Source organism: Syngnathoides biaculeatus, chromosome 2, assembly GCF_019802595.1.
Source record: "Syngnathoides biaculeatus isolate LvHL_M chromosome 2, ASM1980259v1, whole genome shotgun sequence".
In the NCBI taxonomy this organism is placed as follows: domain Eukaryota; kingdom Metazoa; phylum Chordata; class Actinopteri; order Syngnathiformes; family Syngnathidae; genus Syngnathoides; species Syngnathoides biaculeatus.
Window position 1 is genome coordinate 38,269,079 of NC_084641.1, and position 21,660 is coordinate 38,290,738.

General features: G+C 46.2%; 1 protein-coding gene across 7 annotated transcripts in view; it reads left to right on the plus strand.

The window, feature by feature from the left end:
* The first annotated feature begins 500 nt into the window (after positions 1 to 500).
* Positions 501 to 21,660, plus strand: part of appa (amyloid beta (A4) precursor protein a) — a 47,140-nt gene continuing 25,980 nt past the window's right edge. For 2 of the 7 annotated variants that reach the window (XR_009792473.1, XR_009792476.1), the window contains exon 1: positions 6,136 to 6,155. Coding sequence is in view for 4 of the 7 variants with exons in the window: in XM_061803335.1 (XP_061659319.1) it covers positions 629 to 688 (60 nt within the window). In the remaining 3 variants the exon portion in view is untranslated. Of the gene's footprint in view, positions 689 to 1,496; positions 1,516 to 5,892; positions 6,051 to 6,135; positions 6,156 to 21,660 lie in introns of those variants that run through there. The other 5 variants (XM_061803335.1, XM_061803353.1, XM_061803344.1 and 2 more) reach the window with 5 other exon arrangements.

Here is a 21,660-nt window from a genome sequence, read left to right on the forward strand (position 1 = left end):
GATTCCTTCTGATGCATGACAGTGCTAGAGCTCACGTGGCTGGAGTCTGTCAGCTGTGAATAGATGATGAAGGCATTGATGCCGTGGCGTTTCTTGCCCATTGCCCACACCTCAATCCAACTGAGCAGATCCAGGGCGCCATGTCTCATTCCATCCTCTGACCCCATGTTCCACCACAGACTGTCCAGAACAGATGCTTTAACCTAGATCTGATACCAGATCCCTCGGGAGAAATTTCCACTGAAGTTGGATCAGCCTGTGATAAAATTATCCACTTTTATTTCACGATAGATTTCAAGTCTAGACCCTCATTATATAATGATTTTAGTTTACATTTTTTATTTTAATGCAATTTTCTCCTCAACGTATTCCACTACGTAATAAATAAATATTTTCAACTGAAATGAAAAGCATCCTAGGCTGGTTTGCTCCGTGAACGCGCGTGCGTATGGGATGACAGCGGGGGCGTGCGCCTCGGTGGTCACATGATCAGGCACTGAGCAGCTGTGCTGCTTCTTCGGCCAGTAAACGGGAGTCGCAGGCGCTGAGCACACACAATCTCGCAGCCAGTTCAAAAGTGTCCGGTGAAAGGGTGCTAAATAAAGGAGCATCGTTTCCGCGAAACGACATGGGGGATCGAGTAGTTTTCATGCTGCTAGCCGTGGTGGCGTCGGCTCTGACTATCGAGGTAAGACGCGTTTTTATAACGTTATAACAACGTGCTGGACATGATTCCGCTGTAATGCGGCTATAATTGCAACCAAGCTTGCGGACGTTAGGTACAGCAGGACCGGACCAAAAACGTCCGAGCCTTTCACAATCATATAAACTGGATCGCAAGGGAACTCCGAAACTGGATTTTTAAAAGCCGTTGAATGGCAAACGGTTGAAATTAAATTTATGTTAAATTTACCCAAGAACGTGTTTAGCCAATATAGGATGGCGAAAATGCAATTTGGGATTTCACATTTACTTTTCTGGGAAAGAACCGGAAGTGTAGCGTTAGTAATAGTTTCTCCAAACAGACATCCATTGTTGAAATGCGATTTTAATACTTCACTAAGTATATGTCGCATTGCAAATTGTTATCAAGCGGCAGATGTGTGATATATGTCCGTTCCGTTTGATACGATGTTGTAGTGTATCGGTTTTCATACATTCTTAGTGGTGAAAAGCGTAAGGGCAAGTCTTGGCAACTGATTTTTTTTTTCTTTGAGACCATTCCCATGGATGGAGCGTTTTGATTTTCATCCTTTTTTTTTAACTTGGATTTTTTTTTCCGTAATATAAGTTAAGTAACACCCTGTTATCGCTGTATGGAGACTGATCAACAAAAACACGGTGCCGTTTCTGTTGTTTACAGCGAATACGCAGCCAAGATAAAAAGCGTTTTGTCTCCTTGTCCAGGAGCCGATGGCTAATTTTAGGGCGAGTGGGCGTGTTTGCCAGTGAAACTAGGCGACAACACGACATACGTATATTGTGTAAAAGATACCTGCGGCTTGAAGACGCCAAGTAAGGTCCCTGCGACGCGAACAACAAAGTAACATATTTCGGTCGTTTGCAAGAGAAAAGCCAAGTAAGATGGCGGCGGTGCATTGCAGTATCGAGAGAAAGGGGAAGGGAAGCAAATGATGCTACTGTTGCATTCCTGCTCTTTCCTCCTTTTCTTTTTAAACTACAACATGTGTTTGTTTAAATACTTTCCCCCTTAACATACAAAATGCAGTTTACGTGTTGAAGAAAATGACACATTTTTCCCTGCTTTGTTGACGCACACATGAATGTGAACAAAAGTCGGATCTCTCCCATCTACACTGTAAAAGTCATAATTTGAGTACATATTTATACCAAGTGCACTTCAAAGCCATAACAGCACGAAACAATCAAATGAAGAACATTAAAGTGAGACTATCATCATAAATATTCTAAAATAGATATTGTAATGAAAAGTACATATAACAGTATTCACTTCAATGTCTATACGAAAAAAAAAAGTGAGCAGAGAGAGCGCGTCATCCATGCACAAAGTTGCGCAATTGAGTGTCCCTCGACATCCAAGTGGTCGCCATATTAGTCGTGTCCTCTGTCCTTGAGGTCATCGTCACTTCCGCCTTTGAAAATGCGCAGTGGCTGCTACTATAGAAGCTGAACAACAGAGATATTCGTATTTTTCCGACGCCCCTTCTGAAACCGAAGCTCTTTTCGAAAAGGACAACACCACACAACCGAGTGAAGTTACTGGGGCAATATTACACTATTTTTTTCAGGCTCTCAGGGCTATATTACACTATTGTTTCAAGCCATATTCAGATGATATCCGATCAAGGCCAAACCGCATCCCGTCCGATCCACTTCCGCGGCGGAGATGAGCCATCGCAGCCGGCCGGTGTGGCTTATGACAGAACCGAGCGGTGCTGCTTTAGGGGGGTGTTCACAGTCGAGCTGGGGAGCTTTATGCGCGCACGCGACTGAGTAACGCATTCTCGGCTGGGTTCTTCGCAAAACCCGACGCGCAGCCTTCGCAGAAGCTGTGACCACCAAACGCGGCGCCTCACCCGGTGTGGCTCATTTTCGGCGCCGTGGTGGCATATAATGGAGCCGAGGCATGCTGCTTTTAGAGGGTTGTTCACAGCCACCGCAGTACCCAATGAACACTATCGAGACGAAGCTGAGTGAGACATTGTTGGCTGGGCGACGCGCACATGGAAACATTTCATATGCGGATTTTTTGTTACGTTATGAGAGAGACCGATTACGGGGTCCGCCCCAAACTATTATTTTTTTTGAGTAGCTGTATACACGCCTACCTTTTATGTGGAACCCACGAAGCGCTCGTCCTCTTAACCCGTGCAATCCATTTTTCACAACGAACAGGGTCTCTTTCAAACTTATAAAGGGTAATTCCATTCTCCCGAGTGTTCAAGCAATGTCCAGCAATGCAATGAGCTGGCATTTTGGCTAACATCAAGGAACAACGTGCTACCTTCCCGGAGGTAAAACTAGTGGAAACAAACAACTCCACGAGGGGGCGCCGCTGTCATTTACATCACTTCCTGCTTCTTCTCGAAAACAAATCCCTGAGAGGATTTACATGGCGGGAGTTACAAAAAGCTGTATACGTCAAAATCATGTTTTGTGGTGAAAGAACACATGGGACCATATTGCCTGTGGGTTTTTCATTAATAATATACCAAAAATCATCCATTTCATGACAGGCCCACTTTAAGTATACGGCTAAAACTGGGCATGCCTTTTGCCGCATAGCGTCGTATCTGTTGTGCGCCACATGTCTTTCTTAAAAAGTCAAGTGTCGGCACCGCTGTGTAACAAGTACATCCAAAAATGAATCCGTTCTGAAGAGTTTCACTGTAGCCTCTTATTCGGACATATGTCACTGGACTTACTCATGACAGGAATGAGTGAATAAGAAAGTCCCCTTTTATTGAACAGGAGGCAGAATATTTTCATTTGTCAGTTCATCTTTAGTTTGTAGGATTCTGCAAAAACTGCAAATACACTTTCCAGAAAAAAATGTAAAGGACCAAGAAATGTCTCACGGAATCAAGGATTTCAAATGGAATTTTACCTGGTAGGCCACATTCATCCGAATTTTCTCAAATTTTCCAGAACAGTATAAATAGCTATCCCAAATGTTACATTCAGAAAATATTCAGGTTTTTGATCATCTGTGACCTTTGAGTAAAAAAATATATATATATTTCCTAAAAACGACTGCAGTTCCAATACAAAGCGGTACTGAAAATGGATAAACATAGGCCGGCCCTAGCCAATGTAGCGCCCAAGGCAAGAATTTATACAGTTCCCACGGTCATCAGTGATTTATATAGGCTTTCAAAAAAAGTTGAATAACTAGTTTCTACCGTTGCCTCTAATTTATAAGATAACATGCCACATGTTCTCCCTATGCATGTGCGGGTTTCCTCCCACATCCACAAAACGTGGAACAGTGATTGGAGACTATAAATTGCCCCTAGGTGTGATTATGAGTTCAACTGTTGTCTGTCTCCATATGCCCTGCGGTTGGCTGGCAACCAGCTCCGGGTGTCCCCCACCACCTGCCCGATGATGGCTGGTATTGGCTCCAGCACTCACACTAACATCGTAAGGATAAGCAGCTCAGAAAATGGATGGAAATTTTCAGGTGCACCGCCATTTTCGCAAGTCACATGACTGATGTGCGCGGATGTGACGTGTACCGTGCTGCAACAAAGACTCGATGACATGGGACACAATTTATGCCCAGCGCTGATTTCTCAGATTTATCCTCATCTGATGAAGAAATAGCAATATTGGTTGGTCGGGAAGACAGAGGAATGCTTCCATACAGATTTGAACCTGTGGCTGTAAATGATGTTGAATATCCGGATGGTTCTTCAGGCGGAATGATGCAGAGTCTGACGAGCGAGGTCCGCCGAGTGGCGGAGCAGTGAGCTCACTCCCATGTGAGAGCTTATTATCAAGACAGAGTAGATATTACATGACCTATTGGATACATTGTTACTCCAAACCATCGGAATTTTCCTTTAAGTTTCATCCCTTACTATAAGGTGCTTGAGGACGTTGGCATCTGTGTTTTGATTGTACTCAGGATTTTGAGAACTATCTCGGAAAATGACGGAATGTTATTTTGAATAAGTCGTTATGAGAACGATATTACACAATTTTGTCATTTTTATGTCACGTTATAGCTCAAGATTTACTCTTTTTATTTCATTTTTATCCACAGCGATGTGGTCACTGTTATTTTAACTTTATTTTTTATTTCAACATTAACTTATTCAGCTTTTTTTTCCTTTAACCCTTTTAAGTTTTTCTAAATAAGATTATTATTGTCTAGTTGTGATTCATTCATTCATTACCAATAGACTAATCTTTACACATGCTCAAGTAATTATTGAAATTGGTCACTTAATGGGGCCATAGTTGAACAACTGGTTAAAGCATCTGCCTCACAGGTGGGACGATGGTTCAAATCCAAGCCCCACCTGTGCAGAGTTTGTATGTTGTCCCGTGCCCGTGTGGGTTTTTCCGGGCACTCCGGTTTCCTCCTACATCCCAAAAACACGCATTGATCGGGGACTCTAAATTGCCCTTAGATGTGACTGCTAATGGTTGGTTGTTTCTGTCTGTCTTGTGATTGGCTGGCAACCAGTTCAGGGTATACTCCGTCTCCTGCTCAAAGAATGATGGGATACGCTCCAGTACTTCCGTGACCCTTGTGAGGATTAGCAGCTCAGATAATAGATGGATGGTCACTTACAGTAATTACAGCATTAGCCGCAGTAACAACAACAACAACCAAGACTTCAAAATGAAGGCTCAATGGTGGTTTATTGTGAGAAAACATTTTGTTTCTTGTAAATTAAATTTTTTTTTTAATTATTGCTGCTTATTCCCTAAAGTTACATGCAAATTGGAGGAAGAAGAATTTTACTCTACAGTGGTAACTCTACTTACAAACGTATCAAGTAACAAAAAGTTTAGGTTACGAAATGCCTCCTTGGAAAAACATTGTTCCTAGTTACGAAGGACATTCAGGATGTGAAAGGAAAGAATAGGCGCTGGATTCCCCAAATTACACTGGACGTAAACATCCTGTATCTTGGTTTGTGTGGCGTGATAGATCTACTCCCACATTGGCTATCGCCAGAGCATTTTCCTGGAATCCCATTGGCTAGGAGGGTGGTCAAATCTTTCCCTATGATGCACTTCCTCTATCTTGGTTTGTGTGGCATGATAGAACTGCTCTCCTATTGGCTATCACGTGGCAGCTTCCTGGCATCCCATTGGCTAGGAGAGACGTCAATCTTTATCCATGATGTACTTCCTGTATCTTGGTTTGTGTGGCATGATAGAGCTGCTCTCTTGGACACTTGACTGTCACTGACTCATGTTAGTGCAGTCACAAGCTAACGCACATTGGAAAAGTGCAACTTTTTTGTTTGTTTTTGCAACTTTATTAATCTTTTTTCACCATCGGCCTCAAGAAACCTTAGTGGAATCAAGTTGTGTGGGCGTGTATGTTCGTACGTATGTTTTCTCTCATCTGTCAAAGTTTCCAATCCTCTGTCCACCATATGCCTTTTGGTTGTCACTCACCCTTCTCTTCGCATAGTCGGACAACGCCAATGGTAAATGAGCATACATTTTTTTTATTATTCTTTAAATTGTGTACTTTGAATGCTTATTTTTGGCGGTGGGGTTGGGTGTCATGGGGCTTGGAACAGATTACGCTATTTAGATGTAAAATGCGCTTCTACTTACGAAAAAAATGAGGTTACGAAACGATTTCCGGAACGAATTAATTTCAGAAGATACCCCTATACTTTATCTTGATCTTGAATTTCCCAAATTGTAACTTTGTAGTTTAAGGTAAACATGAAAATTCAAACTCTTTCCAGGTAAATAGTCAGATAATATGATCATATCTTAAATGAAGGACAAAGTAAGTCTAAATTACAAAAGTATGTGTGTGTGTGTGTGTGTGTGTGTGTTGAGGGGCATATTTCTGCCTTCAGTGCTTAAATGACTAATTAAGGGCCTGGTTCAAGGCGGGTGAGGGGGTGGCGGAATGTACATTGATAACGAGGCAGCCAGCTATCTGTGAGAAATGTGTCTGGTAAAAAATATTAACAGTGATAGTAATAGCTCGATACATCATCCCCTTGGGAACAGTTTATAGTTCACTCTTCATTATTTTTTTGTCAACTTACATGTGCCACATGCATCTTTGTTTCTACCAAGCAAGGTGGTAAGTGAAAGGGGAGCAAAGCTGGCCAGGATTGCACAATACACAGGTGTTTTTTTTTCTTTTCCTGTTTCTTTCTCCACTGTTCTCCACTTCGATATCCTTACGCCTACACCCCACTTGTAATCATTTCACATGGAATGAATCATTTGGGTTGCACCTTACACAGAGAAGTGTCTTTGTTCGTAATCCTTTGCCTACATGACTCATGACTGTTTTTACCCTCTGAGCCATGAAAACCTCAAGGGTCGAAATGAGGGAATCACGAGTAAGCCAGACTTCAAAAGATGTGGCCTTCTTAAAAACCTTGTTTAGGATTGTATGTGCTTTGAAAAAAACAAAAACAAACTACTGAAAGGAACTCTCGCGGTAGGCCCACCCTATATACAGGAGCCATGTACATCATGGGAGTTGGATGCTTGTCATTGTGTGTGTTGCAATGGGGAACTCAATGTGTTTCTACGTTAAAAACAAAAATCTTTCCTACATTTTGACAACAACATGAAATGTTTCAGGTCAACACTGGACAAATTACTTTGAGACATAATTGCCACAGTTTATAAATTATGTTGCAAATAATGGGTTGATCATTTCAAACAGCATCAGGGTTGCTTCTACAATGACTCATCACCATCCTAACTAACCCCACCCCCATGAGTTCCCTTTGTCCGTATGAGGATAAATCATTTCTAAGCTTTTCCATAACAAAATAAACAAAACACTGATAGCTGTGCCACCTGTACCTGGTACATAATTTGATATTTTAGGAATCTGACGGAATGTAATCCAAGAATAAATTTATCAGAAAAGAACCAAACCGCGGAACGGTGGATCAGCTGGTAAAGCGTTGGCCTCACAGTTCAGAGGACCCAGGTTCGATCCCGGCGCCACCTGTGTGGAATTTGCATTTTCTCCCCGTGCCTGCGTGGGTTGTCTCTGGGAACTCCGGTCTCCTCCCACATCCTAAAAACATTCAACATTAATTGGACACTCTAAATTGCTCCTAGGTGTTATTGTGAGTGTGGCTGTTTGTTTCTATGTGCCCTGCGATTGGCTGGCAACCAGTTCAGAGTGTACTCCAGCTCCTGCCCGTTGACATCTGGGATAGGCTCCAGCACTCCCCGGGACCCTCGTGAGGAAAAGCGTCAAAGAAAATTGATAAATGACTTTCTCCAAATAAAGCACAAATCCACTCATGGTAGTTACCCTGCATTTTTGACACATTTATCACTGTGATATCCTTGTCGTTCCTTATTTTTTGTCCCATACACGTGGACTTTTTGTTTTCATTTTGTTGGGTGTCATTCCCACCCCAAATGGAATGCTGTCTCTTTTAATTATGACTGAACTGAGTAAGTCGATTTCTGTTATACCTACTGTGTTTCTTTCGGCTTGTCCCTTTTGGGGTCGCCACACCGTGTCATCTTAGAATTTTTACGCCGGATGCCCTTCTTGACGCAACCCTTCTCAGTGAGTGGAGGCCCCAGTGGGATACGAACCCACAAACGCTGGTTTACCAAACCAGTGCTCTAACCACTGAGCTACGGGGCCAACTTTCTGTTATACCTACTGTTGTTGATTATTGTTCTCTGATTAATATCACCTGATCAATTTTTTCTAACATTTCATACAATAAAATGAGTAGATTATTGATGATTATTAGGTGGCATGGTTGACAACTGGTTAAAGCGTCTGCCTCACAATTCTGAGGATTGCGTTTCAAGTGCCAGCCCCACCTGTGTTGAGTTTGCATTTGCCAGTATGACTATTCTCCGGGGGTTTTCTCCCACATCCCAAAACATGCATTAACTGGAGACTAAATCAGTGGTTCCCAAAGTCAATCTGGGTCCGTACCCCAGTGAGTCGTTCAAAAAGCTCCTGGAACCCCGACCTCAACTTTCGCCAATAATGTAGTGCTGAACACAGCTATGCCATTCTGGTACAAAGAAATACTCAGTTTTAGTGTTTCACGTGCTCTTGCTTTTTATTTTCGCACAATAAATCAAAACGTGGTTCAATGCTGGAAAAGACAATTCTCACATCATGATTAGCTTCCAGACAATTTCCTTTTTTTGTCTTCACATCTAATAGAGTTGAAAACCCCGCCTCACACTTGTACGTAGTAACGAAGGGAACATAAAATTCCACGGCTGATTTGGCGAGTTTTGGGAACAGTTCCAACCCCTCGCACCAAAAGGTGCTGTTTGACTTGTTCTCAAATTGTTGACGGTGTCATGATCCTGGATTCCAGCCAGGGCTGGGCGTGGCCGTCTAATCGGAAGGGTCACACCTGCGCCTCATGACCTCCGATTAGACCCAGTACATATAGGACCCGGGGGACGACAGAGACTCTGCTAGATCGTTGCCTCTCATGCCTCGTTCCCGCACTACCGTACTCCTGACGTCTACCTCCCGTGTACCGACCAACGCCTGTCTCCCGACCTACCCCGTAAGCCTGCCGTTACTGATCTTGTTGCTTGTTTGGACTGACTCCCTGGTAACCGACATTGGAACGAATAAAGGCTTATTCCGCACTGCTTACCTCTCACCTGAGTCGTGCATTTGGGTCCACCCCCGAGTCTCGTCCGTGACAGAACGATCTAGCCAAGAACATGGACCCAGCCGACTCTGAAGCCATTCGCCGTGCGCTGCAAGTGCAGGGCAAACGCCTGGGTGAGCAAGAGGCTGCTCTCCAGGGTATGACTCACCAGATCCAGGAGCTCTGCACCCAGCTGCAACCGTGGCTAGCCTCCCAAGCTAGCGCGGCCACTCCTGTGCCTCCCCGTGCCACCATCACTCCGCTCTCTCGACCAGAGCGGTTCTCATGCGACTCCGGTAACGTCAAGCCCTTCCTGGCGCAGTGCGATCTCCACTTTGAGCTGCAAGCTTCCGCTTTTCCCACGGACCGCTCCCGGATCGCCTTCGTCATTTCCCACATGACAGGGAGGGCGGAGGCATGGGCCACCGCCGAGTGGAGCCGTAACTCGGAGACCTGCCGCTCATGGGCGAGCTTCGTCTGCGCGCTCACCCAGGTGTTCCAGTATGCGGCTCCGGAACGCCAGGCGGCGTCGTCACTCATGACAATTCGCCAGGGGCGTCGCCGCGTGTCCGACTACGCCATCGAGTTCCGGATTCGGGCTGCCGAGAGCCGCTGGAATGAGGAAGCCCTCCATGACGCGTTTTACGAGGGACTGTCCCCACAGATCCGTGGTCACCTCGTGGCCATGGATCTTCCGCCTTCGCTTAACTCCCTCATCGCATTGGCCCTCAAGGTGGACCAGTGCCTCACCGTGCAGAGACAGATGGAGGGCCTGAGGGAGGAGGAGAGGGAGAGTCGCAGTCCGGTTGTTTCCGCTTCCCGGCCACCCGTGTTGTCCGCTTCACCGGAAGCCATGCAAGTGGAGAGGCTTGGCAGCTCAGCGGAGGAGCGCTTACGTCGGCGACGAGAGGGACGCTGTTTTTACTGCGGGCGTTTGGGACACTTGATCGCCCGTTGCCAGACTCGACCAGGGCATTCTGACATCAGGATCGCTACTCCGGTGAGTGTGCGGTACACCGCAACGGGGTCAGGGAGGTCCCTTCTTCACCTCACCTTGGGAACGGACTCCCGTTCATGCTCTGTGACGGCTTTCATAGATTCTGGGTCGGAAGCAAACCTGATAAATCCCCGCGTGGTCGAGGAGCTGGGGGCAGCAACCTTTCCCACGCAACGTTTTCGTCACGCCTATGCCGCCAACGGCAAGTTCCTTTGTCGGGTTACACATCGCACTCAGACGCTACGTATGAGCTTTCCGGACGCTCACTCGGAGCGTATTAGCTTTCATGTCTTCGACGCACGTAGTAGCGACATCATCTTGGGCAGCCCGTGGCTCAAAGAACATAATCCCCACATAGATTGGACCACGGGTCAGATCAAGACTTGGGGAGAGGACTGTCTCAGTCGCTGTGTCGCTGTCCGGAGAGACAGGGGTATTCAAGTTGTGCCGGTTCGGCTAACAGAACCTACTACCGCCCTGGACCTGACCGCAGTGCCCTCCTGCTACCATGACCTACGGGAGGTCTTCTCTGAATCTAAAGCAAAGTCTCTGCCGCCACATCGGTCATACGACTGCGCGATTGAACTCCTGCCAGGCACCTCTCCTCCCAGAGGGAAACTGTTCTCTTTAACCGGACCAGAGCATCAAGCCATGAGGGACTACATCGAGGACTCGCTGGCAGCCGGACTCATTCGCCCCTCATCCTCACCAGCCGGTGCGGGGTTTTTTTTTGTCAAGAAGAAGGACTCCACGCTGCGACCCTGCATCGACTACCGAGGCCTGAACGACATCACAGTCAAGAACAGGTACCCTTTGCCGCTTATCTCTACAGCATTCAAACTCCTCCAGGGAGCCCGGATCTTCACCAAGCTCGACTTGCGCAGCGCTTACCATCTGGTGCGGATTCGGGAAGGGGATGAGTGGAAGACGGCGTTCAACACCCCCACAGGGCACTATGAGTATCTGGTGATGCCCTTTGGACTGACAAACGCTCCGGCCGTCTTTCAGAACTTCATTAACGACGTGCTTCGGGAGTTCCTGAACAGATCTGTCTTTGTTTATCTGGATGATATTCTCATCTTTTCAGCAGACCTAACCTCTCACATTCAACAAGTCAGAGAGGTGCTCCGGCGTCTGCAGCAGCACCAATTATACGTGAATATGGAGAAGTGTGAGTTCCATCGGGCATCCGTGTCCTTCCTGGGCTTCGTCCTGGCTGAGGGAGAGATACGGATGGATCCCGGGAAGGTCGACGCGGTGCTGCGGTGGCCTACCCCCACCAACAGGAGGGACGTACAGAGGTTTCTGGGATTTGCCAATTTCTATAGGAAATTCATAAGGAACTTCAGTTCCGTGGCCGCTCCTCTGCATTCGCTCACCTCGCCACATACCCTCTTCGACTGGTCTGGGACCTGCCAGGAGGCCTTCAGCAGGCTCAAGGCAAGTTTCACTACTGCGCCCGTTCTCATTATTCCGGACCCAGATAACCAGTTTGTGGTGGAGGTGGATGCATCGAATTCAGGAATCGGAGCAGTCTTGTCGCAGAGGAGTCCCAGGTATGGAAGGATCCACCCGTGCGCGTTCCTGTCTAGAAAGTTGACCCCGGCAGAGAGGAACTACGACGTGGGAGATAGGGAACTGCTGGCGGTCAAGAGCGCGTTGGAGGAGTGGCGGCACTGGCTGGAGGGCTCGCAAGTACCGTTCGTTGTCTTCACGGACCATAAGAACCTTGAATACCTGAAGTCTGCGAAGAGGTTGAACGCCCATCAGGCCAGGTGGGCCCTATTTTTCACCCGCTTCCACTTTAAGGTGTGTTTCCGCCCAGGCTCCAAAAACGGCAAGCCGGATGCACTCTCGCGGATCCACGAGGGAGCGCGCACCGATTCAGACGCCGCTACTATCCTGCCAGCGGGGTGCTTCGTGGCCGGTTTCACCTGGGCGATCGAGTCGTGGGTGAAGGAGGCTCTGGGAGAGACACCGTCACCTGCGGATTGTCCGTCGGGCCGCCTGTTCGTCATCCCATCTCTGCGGGGAGACGTCATCAACTGGGCCCATACCAACAAGACGGTCTGCCACCCGGGTATGGCGAAGACACGTTCAGTGGTCGAACAAAGGTTCTGGTGGCCTAACCTCAGCAAGGACGTAAGGGAGTTCGTCAACGCCTGCCCGGTGTGTGCTGCCAATAAGACTTCCCGCCTACGGCCTGTTGGTGAGTTGCAACCCCTGTCCATCCCCTTTCGTCCGTGGTCACACATCGCGCTGGACTTCGTCACCGGCCTGCCGCCTTCTCAAGGGAACACAGTGGTGCTGTCCATAGTGGACCGTTTTTCCAAGATGGTCCACTTCGTGCCGCTTCCGAAGATCCCGTCGGCCAAGCAGACAGCCCAGTTGGTATTAGACGAGGTCGTCCGTTACCACGGCCTACCCCAGGACATCGTTTCGGACAGGGGTCCGCAATTCAGCGCCCGTTTCTGGAAGGAGTTCTGCAACCTCATCGGCGCTTCAGCAAGTCGGACATCGGGTCATCACCCAGAGTCTAACGGCCAGACTGAGAGGATTAACCAGGAATTAGAGACCGGTCTTCGATGTCTGGCATCCAGGGACCAGAGCACATGGAGCCAGCACATCAAGTGGGTGGACTATGCCCACAATTCTCTACCCTCCGCTTCAACAGGTATGCCTCCACTCCATGTCGTGCATGGGTATCCACCGTCCCTGTTTCCTCCACTGGTCACAGAATCCACAGTTCCGTCGGCCCTGGCCGTGGTGCGACGCTGCAAACGGACCTGGGAAGCAGCTCGGAGGACACTGCTGCGCATGAGCAGCGCCTACAAGGCCGCAGCAGACCGCAAGAGGAGGGCTGCACCAGAGCTCAGAGTGGGACAGCGAGTGTGGCTCTCCACCAAAGATCTCCCGCTGCGGACGGAATCCCGCAAACTTGCTCCCAGGTTCGTTGGCCCGTTCCCTGTTTCCAAGGTTATTAACCCGGTCGCCGTCTCGTTGAAACTGCCCAGGTCGATGAGGGTGCACCCGACGTTCCACGTCAGCAGACTTCACCCGAATCGCACGTCGTCGCTGGCTCCTCCGCTCAAGTCCCCCCCCGCCCCCCCGCATGGTCGACGGTGGGTTGGTGTACACCGTGCGCCGGTTGCTGTCTTCCCGCCGCAGAGGGAGGGGGGTCCAGTACCTGGTGGACTGGGAGGGATATGGCCCGGAGGAGCGCTCTTGGATCCCCTCCCGCTTCGTCGTGGACCGCTCCCTCATCAGGGACTTTCACGCGGCTCACCCTGATGCGCCTGGGCCGTCCAGAGCCGGCCGTTGAGGGGGGGGTACTGTCATGATCCTGGATTCCACCCAGGGCTGGGCGTGGCCGTCTAATCGGAAGGGTCACACCTGCGCCTCATGACCTCCGATTAGACCCAGTACATATAGGACCCGGGGGACGACAGAGACTCTGCTAGATCGTTGCCTCTCATGCCTCGTTCCCGCACTACCGTACTCCTGACGTCTACCTCCCGTGTACCGACCAACGCCTGTCTCCCGACCTACCCCGTAAGCCTGCCGTTACTGATCTTGCTGCTTGTTTGGACTGACTCCCTGGTAACCGACATTGGAACGAATAAAGGCTTATTCCGCACTGCTTACCTCTCACCTGAGTCGTGCATTTGGGTCCACCCCCGAGTCTCGTCCGTGACAGACGGATGGCTTCTGAATGACGGATCAAATCATGACTGACATTGCTGATGACAAGCCTTCAGGAAGAGTCTTCATCACAAGAGCTTGCCTGTGTAATATGCAACGGGTGACGCTGACATGCAGAGCAACTTTTTTCCGCTAAGCTACCGGCACTGTAGGGATGGGGCGTGGCGCTGCTTGAATCACTCATCTGGGCTGGGCTCAAAATAGGATAGCTAGGAGGTGAGACATAGCGAGACAGAAGAAAACAAATTTTGTTTGTTCTTTTCTTCAGAAAAATGTTTTATTATTACTCTGTCTCAGACATCGTATAGTGGACCCCCTGGAAAGACGTTTTTCACCCCCTGGGGGTCTGTAGGCCCCAGTTTGGGAACCACTGCTCTACATTGTCCTTTAATGTGAGCGTGAGTCTGAATGGTTGTTCATGTCTTTGATCTCTGTGATTGGCTGGCAACCAGTTTAGGCTCGAGTACTGCCGTGACTCTTTGAGGATAAGCGGCTCAGATAATAGATGAATGTATGTATGATTATTCCTGTAATGATATCGATAAGAGCCAAATCTCAATGCTGTAAACTGTATTGAATCAGAAGTGGTAATGTTGGGTTGGGGCATTCCTATCAAAAGACTGTTGAGGGCGGACGAGAGGGTCCTTTTGCAAATAAAAATGTTTTTGTATAGTTCACATTTAAAAGCTTTTCTGAAACCTGATTCTGTTTGTTGCTCTGTAAAATGTGAACTTCAGTGTAACGTGCTATGCTTTTTTTTTTAACTTACTGGAACAAATGCAGGGATAGTTGGCTAAAAAATGTGCTCTATTTGGTCCAAAATGTACACTACATCCTGCGTATTCTCTGCAAGTGGCATCATTCATCACTGTCTGCGTTTGACACCCACCTGTAAATGTCAGCAGTGTACTGCCAGAGCATGCCCTTCATTTCACAGCTGGTGAGTAGGCAGCTGTTAGGGCCGGATTTGATTCATAATTGTGAACTGATTTGCACTGATCTGCCTCCTTACTCGGTACAGGCATGTTCGATGCACAGTCATGCGTATTCTGTCATTTCACGTCGCAATGAAGATGCCACCATACTGACTCTCACTCTGCTCTCATCAAGGCATATGTCGTGCCTTCCCTCTTTGAGGTCATTGAAATCAAATCAAATAATCCCTCTGGCCACATATACATCACTATAAATAACTGTGAGGAGGGTTTTTCCTGTTCCAAAGTGAGGTTGAGGGGGTGCCATACTGATCATTTGTATGCACATGCTGCAGACATAAGTTATATAGATATTTCTGTAACTATTCTTGTATAGCTGTGATTGGCTGTCAACCAGTTCAGGGTATACTCTGCCTTGCCCATTGATAGCTGGGAGAGACTCCAGCACTCCCACAACCCTTGTGAAGATAAGTGGATCAGAAAATAGATGGATGGATATTCTTGTGTGGTGTGTTCACTTGTGTAGCTGCTCCATTTGTATTAAAGTATCAGTTTTTAAGGGTGTATAGTTTCCACAATATCCAAATCTCAGCGCATCTACGGCGTTGCAAATTTTGTTAGGATTAAGACATCCAACTTTCATCAGATGAGATTTTGTGTTTCATTTTTACCATATTTAAATGTACAATGTTGAATTGACTTTTGTTGCATGTGGCAGTTTGACCGTATACTTTAACTGGGAGCTACAAATAAGCAAGAATACTGTGCCTATTATTTGGAGAAGTGCTCACTTAACTGCATGTAGGTTAAGGAATAGGGTGTAATGCTAGTTTAAGATATTCAAATTGACCTTGAACTTTGTCTCTGTAAATGCAGACATGCTTGATTGAGAAAAAAGTTATTTACTTTGATAATCCGTGAAATGCAATTGTTTGGTATTTATTCACAGTGACTTTTTTTTTGATGGTTTTAGGACCGACTTCAAACTGTTGAGTATACAGCCTCACTCTGAAGGAATGCTGTTATGCTAAAATTGCAATTATAAATAATATTGGTTATATAATAATTTTCATAATGTCAAAGCTTATCAGGCGGAGGTCACCCATGCAGGGTATGAGGGAGAGATGGAAGTACAGAGACCAACAGATACTCACAGGGCAATAGTTATTCAGTTGTCTGTGTGAGTAACTTACTGTATGCAAATTGCTAAACTACCAATGAACGTCTTAGCATTTCTTGAAAAAAAAGTTACACCAGTAAAGGTATGTTTTAATGTGTTTGGTGTCATCATGTTAGAGGGTGAGTGGACAATTTTGACACGCTCCAAAACTTTGTAGCATGTCTTGCCAAATGAGTGGAAGCTATCCTTTCAGAATACTTTCTTCCAGTACTATGTTCAACCCTAAATTACAAGTTGGACATGACCATTCACATGTATATGTGTGTATTCATAACTGCATCCATCAGTTTCTGAATTTTTTTCACATTTTAGTCTTTTAACAATGGAGTTGAACCTCCTCTGTGTGCGTGTGTTTATGTGCGTTTTTGACAAGCAAAGCTGTTTTGTAGTTAACCTCCTGCACCTGAGTTTAAAACTGGAAAGTTGGATTTTTGAACAAGAGGCGGTGAACACAATTTCCTATCGAATGCAGTTGTCTTGGTGTGAGCAAGTATGTTTCCATCCTGATTGTGCACTAGCAATCAGCTGCATGAGTCAGCAACTCAAACACTGACACATTAGACTTTTTATATAATGCATGCATCATTTGGATTCGTGCAGGTTACACACACAGACCCATAATGATGAAATTCATGCTTCCAGGTATTGTGAGTAAAGATGTTGTTTTGGTTGCCATGGTGATGATAGCAGAGAGAGGAAAGAGCTGTTAGTTTCCCAATGGTAGGGAGGGTGAATGAGTGCAGCCTCAGTCTCTATGGCAATTAACTCGTAGTGCCTCCATCCTATGGAGACAAATGCAGTTGGAAATGTTAAAGCACGCATCTAATCAAATTTCACGCACTTTTACAGTGCCATGGAAATGTATTTGTCCCCCTCCTAATTTCTGTTTTTGTTTTTTGCATATCTATCACACACAAAGGTCTCAAATTATCAAACTTATTATTACATCACGACGCGACATCACAAGTTAATACAAAATGCAGTTTTCAAATGACAATCCCAACTATTAAGGCAGAAAAAAAATCCAAACCTTTCTGACCCTCTGTGAAAAAGTAATGAACACTGTCATGAACGTTGACCTTAACTGAGGCCAGCAAGCCCTGCAGGTCTTTACATGTTGTTCGAGGTTCTTTTGTGACCCCCTGGATGAGTCATCGTCACACTTTTGGAGTAATTTTAATTGGTCGTCCTCTTCTGGGGTAGTTTGCCACTGTTCCCAGTTTTCTTCAGTTGTGAATAATGACTGGCAGTGGTTTGCTGGAGCCCCTAAGCCTTGGACATGCCTTTGTAACCTTTTACAGACTGTAGAATTTCATTTGATCATGGCATGATGCATTGGTTGACGAGATCTTGTAACCTACGAAATGTTCTCTGACAGAATCTATTTAAGTGATTTCTTGATTCCACAAGTGTGGTAGTAATCAGGTTTGGGTGTGGTTTGTGAAATTTAACTCACCTTTCCCAAAGTTGTGGTTGATCACAGTGACTTTGTGATTTAAACACGTAGTGGCAACTGCTATGGGAGAGGAACAACAGAGATTTTCAGATTTTTCCAACGTCTCTTTTGACATGGAAGGTCTTTTCGAAGAAGAGAACATCTCACAATCGTGTGAAGTGACCGGGGCAATATTACCTTATCGTTTCGAGCCATATTTACATGATATGCGGATCACTTCTAACTAACAACAGACTCCCCGACAGTATGACAGTATGTAGTGTACTCAGCCGCGAGCGACGGCAACAACGAGCGTATCACGGCTTCGGCTGGGGTGGCTCATCGCAGCGCTGAGGTGGCTCATCACAGTGCCGAGCTGGGCCGCTTTACGCCGTTGTCGTTGCTCGGGGTTGAGAGCGCCATCGTCGGTGGTGTTGGTTATTGTTGCCGCCGTCGGCAATGAGCCACCTCGGCGCCGTGATAAGCCACCCCGGCCGAAGCTGTGATCGGCGGACACAGTGCCGACGCATACATCGACACATTTAGCACCCGTGACTTACCTACGCAGATCTTTTGTTACATTCTGAGAGCCTCGACGAAAACGGGCAAACTCGGCTTTGAACTTTTCCGCAGCAGCCTGGTCTAAACTTGCAGCCTCCCTGTGACGAACACGGGAGTGTAACCAACTTCTTTTGCAGAATTTTTCAAACCATCCTCGACTTGCTTTGAATTCAAAGCCTTCAGGAACTAGACTAGGGTCTTTTCTTTTTAAATCTGTCGACAGCTTTCTAGCTTTCGTGCAAATCCCTTCTTCGCCAACACTATCCCCAGCTAACTGCTGCTCGTTTACAAAAATAAGAAACAATTTTTTGACTATCTCCAAGATCTGTGGCCTCTGCTTGGTCATCACGGTTGCTACTTTAGCAACATCACTTGCTTTGAGGGCATCCTTGTGTTTCAGAATGGTGCTGATCCTCAATTGTGCTATGCCATACTTCTTCGATAGCTCAGAAACACGCACACATATTTGTATTCAGTTATCAAATCCTTCTTGAAGTCGACCGTTTTATGCACCATTTTCCTTTTTTCAGCACCAGCAATTCCACTTGCCTTATTTGGAGCCATGATTGGAGGTTAATATTGCTCAATTGGAAGAATAAGTCACTACCGGTACACGACCGCGTGCAGGGGAGTGTTCGATAAAAAATCGTAGAGGGTCAGATGGTCGGGGCGTTCGAATACCGATTTTCGTTCGAAAACCAAATAAAAAATATCCCGAAATTTTCGTTTGAAAACCGACTTGTACAAAAACAGAGACGTTTGAAAACCGAGGTACCACTGTACGTCAAAATCATGTTTTGTGGTGAAACAACGGATGGGTCCATTCCAGCTGCCTTTTTTTTTTTCAAATTAAAAACATACTTAAAAATCATGCATTTCATGTCAGTGGAGCTTTAATGTTAGGTGAGTACAAAAATGTCAGATTATTTGCGTGCACTTCAGAGAGACCCCCAGACTTCCACCCTCGGATGGGAGTTAAAAAAACAAAAACGAAAAAAATAGCCAACAGCCCCTCCCATAACCTTACTCTGCTTCCTATGGCAGGCATGGGTTACACTGATAAGGCCACACAATTAATAGTACAGCAAGACTAAAGCACTAAAAGGGCGTGGTTGGAGTTGGGAACACTTCAGAGACTGTGTGCTGGCTTAGTTTGTTCTTATCATGCCCATGGATATATATTAAACCTTTTTAAGGCCGATGTGTGAGGAAGATGATGCATTGCGTGTACTAGGGATCGCAAAAAAACGCTTACTTTCATAACCGGGTTTAACCGGGCAGCTGTATAAAAAAAACGATTAACCGGTTTTAAATCCTGTACCATTGTGGTGTTTACATAATTCACCCGAGGGACCACGAGTTGGGGTGCGGGGTTCCGCACGGACTGTTTTTGTTGTTGCTCTTCCGAAGTGACGAGTTCACAGAGTTCCCCCCGTTATCCGAGTAGTGTTTTGATGTCTGCCAATAAAACAAGTTTTGTTCCTGTGTCCGACACTACGCCTCCGACTCCTTTTCTCCGGTGCTACACCATCGATCGTTAATTTACTCCGCGGTAATGGGGTATTTACATATTTAGATTTCTCTGAATAAATTCAGAATTGACCCCTCCGTGGATGTTGCCCAATCCGTGTCACTGACCAATCAGAGGCCAGAGATCTGCATAATCTCAGACTCAAATCTCAGACAACGCTGGCTGGATGGTCCAGTATAGCTTCTGTTCGCGTTTTATCGCGTATTTGGGTTCTTTAACAATAGATATGGTTAAGAGGTGAAGTCACGGACTTTGTAATAGTGACGACAGGTATCCTGAAAGGCTAGTTGGTGGAGTTCAATTCGTACCCTTTCCAAAACCGAAGACCCAGTGCGAAAAATGTCTTTGATGGATCAAACTTTGTGTAAGACCGCATCATCAACTGAATCCATCTCAAATCAACCGGAACAAAAGAACGAGTACGAAAAATGTCTTTGATGGATAAAACTTTGTGTAAGATCGCATCATCAACTGAATCCATCTCAAATCAACCGGAACAGAAGAACGAGTACGAAAAATGTCTTTGATGGATAAAACTTTGAGGAAGACCACATCATCAACTGAATCCATCAACCGGAACAGATATGTTTGCACGAAGGTAAACCCTAAATTTGCTTTTCAATACATGTCTCATATAAATGAATTAGCAGTTCTTCGCTTGCATAACATAGCTAAGTGTGAATGATTGACACACTTGATCTGTGTTGAGCGATACTTTGCGAGGACCTGACTGCACAAACGTGTCTCTTTCTTGGCGACTAGCGAGCTAAGCTAAACCGGACTAGCGAGTCCTAAAAGCCTTCGACGTTCACCGAGACACCAAGACTGAAGGAAGGATGTTTGAGGACACTAAAGTAGTGATTGTCGTACTCGGTCGGGACTTGCGCAGGTTCGGCACTAATTCAAGAATAATTATTGAGGGGAGCGCGTGACGTTACACAAAGAAAACGAGAGAAACAACTCGTAAATCAAGCCTCGCCTTCCTTTCCTTCGTACGGTGGTTCACAAACGGCTATACAGATACATATACAGATTCTGCACACAAGTGTGATATGTAACACGAAAATGGGAAACTGTCAATGACGAATTCGTCTTTGGGTTATAATATATTATATTATGTGGCTTCTCGGTCTTCCTCTGACTCTGGAAAGATCTCGCGCTAATATCAATGGTTTCTCCGTCGATATGCATGTAAATACCATTGAAATACCGCTCGCTGAAATACTTGAAGACCTGCTGTATGCTTTTCAACGATATTTCACTGTTAGCTAAGAAAGCGAGTGAGAAATCAGCCAGTAAATCGGACAGTTTCGCTCTATTCCTTTCTTGCTGGGCCGATATTTTTCCTAATTGTTTGTCTGACGTCAGCGCGCGTGGCGTGACGTCACTTCAGGAGGCGTGGTTAAGTGCCCTGTATTAGCAATTGACCCCTCTGTACAAGGCACTTAACCATGCCTCCTGAAGTGACGTCACCCCACGCTTGCTAACATCAGACAAACAATTAGCAAAAATGGCGTCGCAGGAAGAAAAGACGAGAGCGAAATTGTCCGATTTACCATCTGATTTTTCACTCTCATTCTTACCGAATAGTGAAATATCGTTGAAGAGCAGACAGGAGGGCTTCAAGTATTTCAGCGAGGGGTATTTCAATGGTATTTCCATGCATATCGACGGAGAAACCATCGATATTAGCGCGAGATCTTTCCGGAGTCAGAGGAAGACCGAGAAGCCACATAATATAATATATAATAACCCAAAGACGAATTCGTCATTGAGAGTTTCCTATTTTCATGTTACCTAATCTGTATGTGTATCTGTATAGCCGTTTGTGAACCGCCGTATGAAGGAAAAGAAGAAGGCGAGGCTTGATTTACGAGTTGTTTCTCTCGTTTTCTTTGAGTAACGTCACGCGCTCCCCTCAATAATTATTCTTGAATTAGTGCCAAACCTCCCTAGGTCCCGACCGCGTACGACAATCACTACTTTAGTGTCCTCAAACATCCTTCCT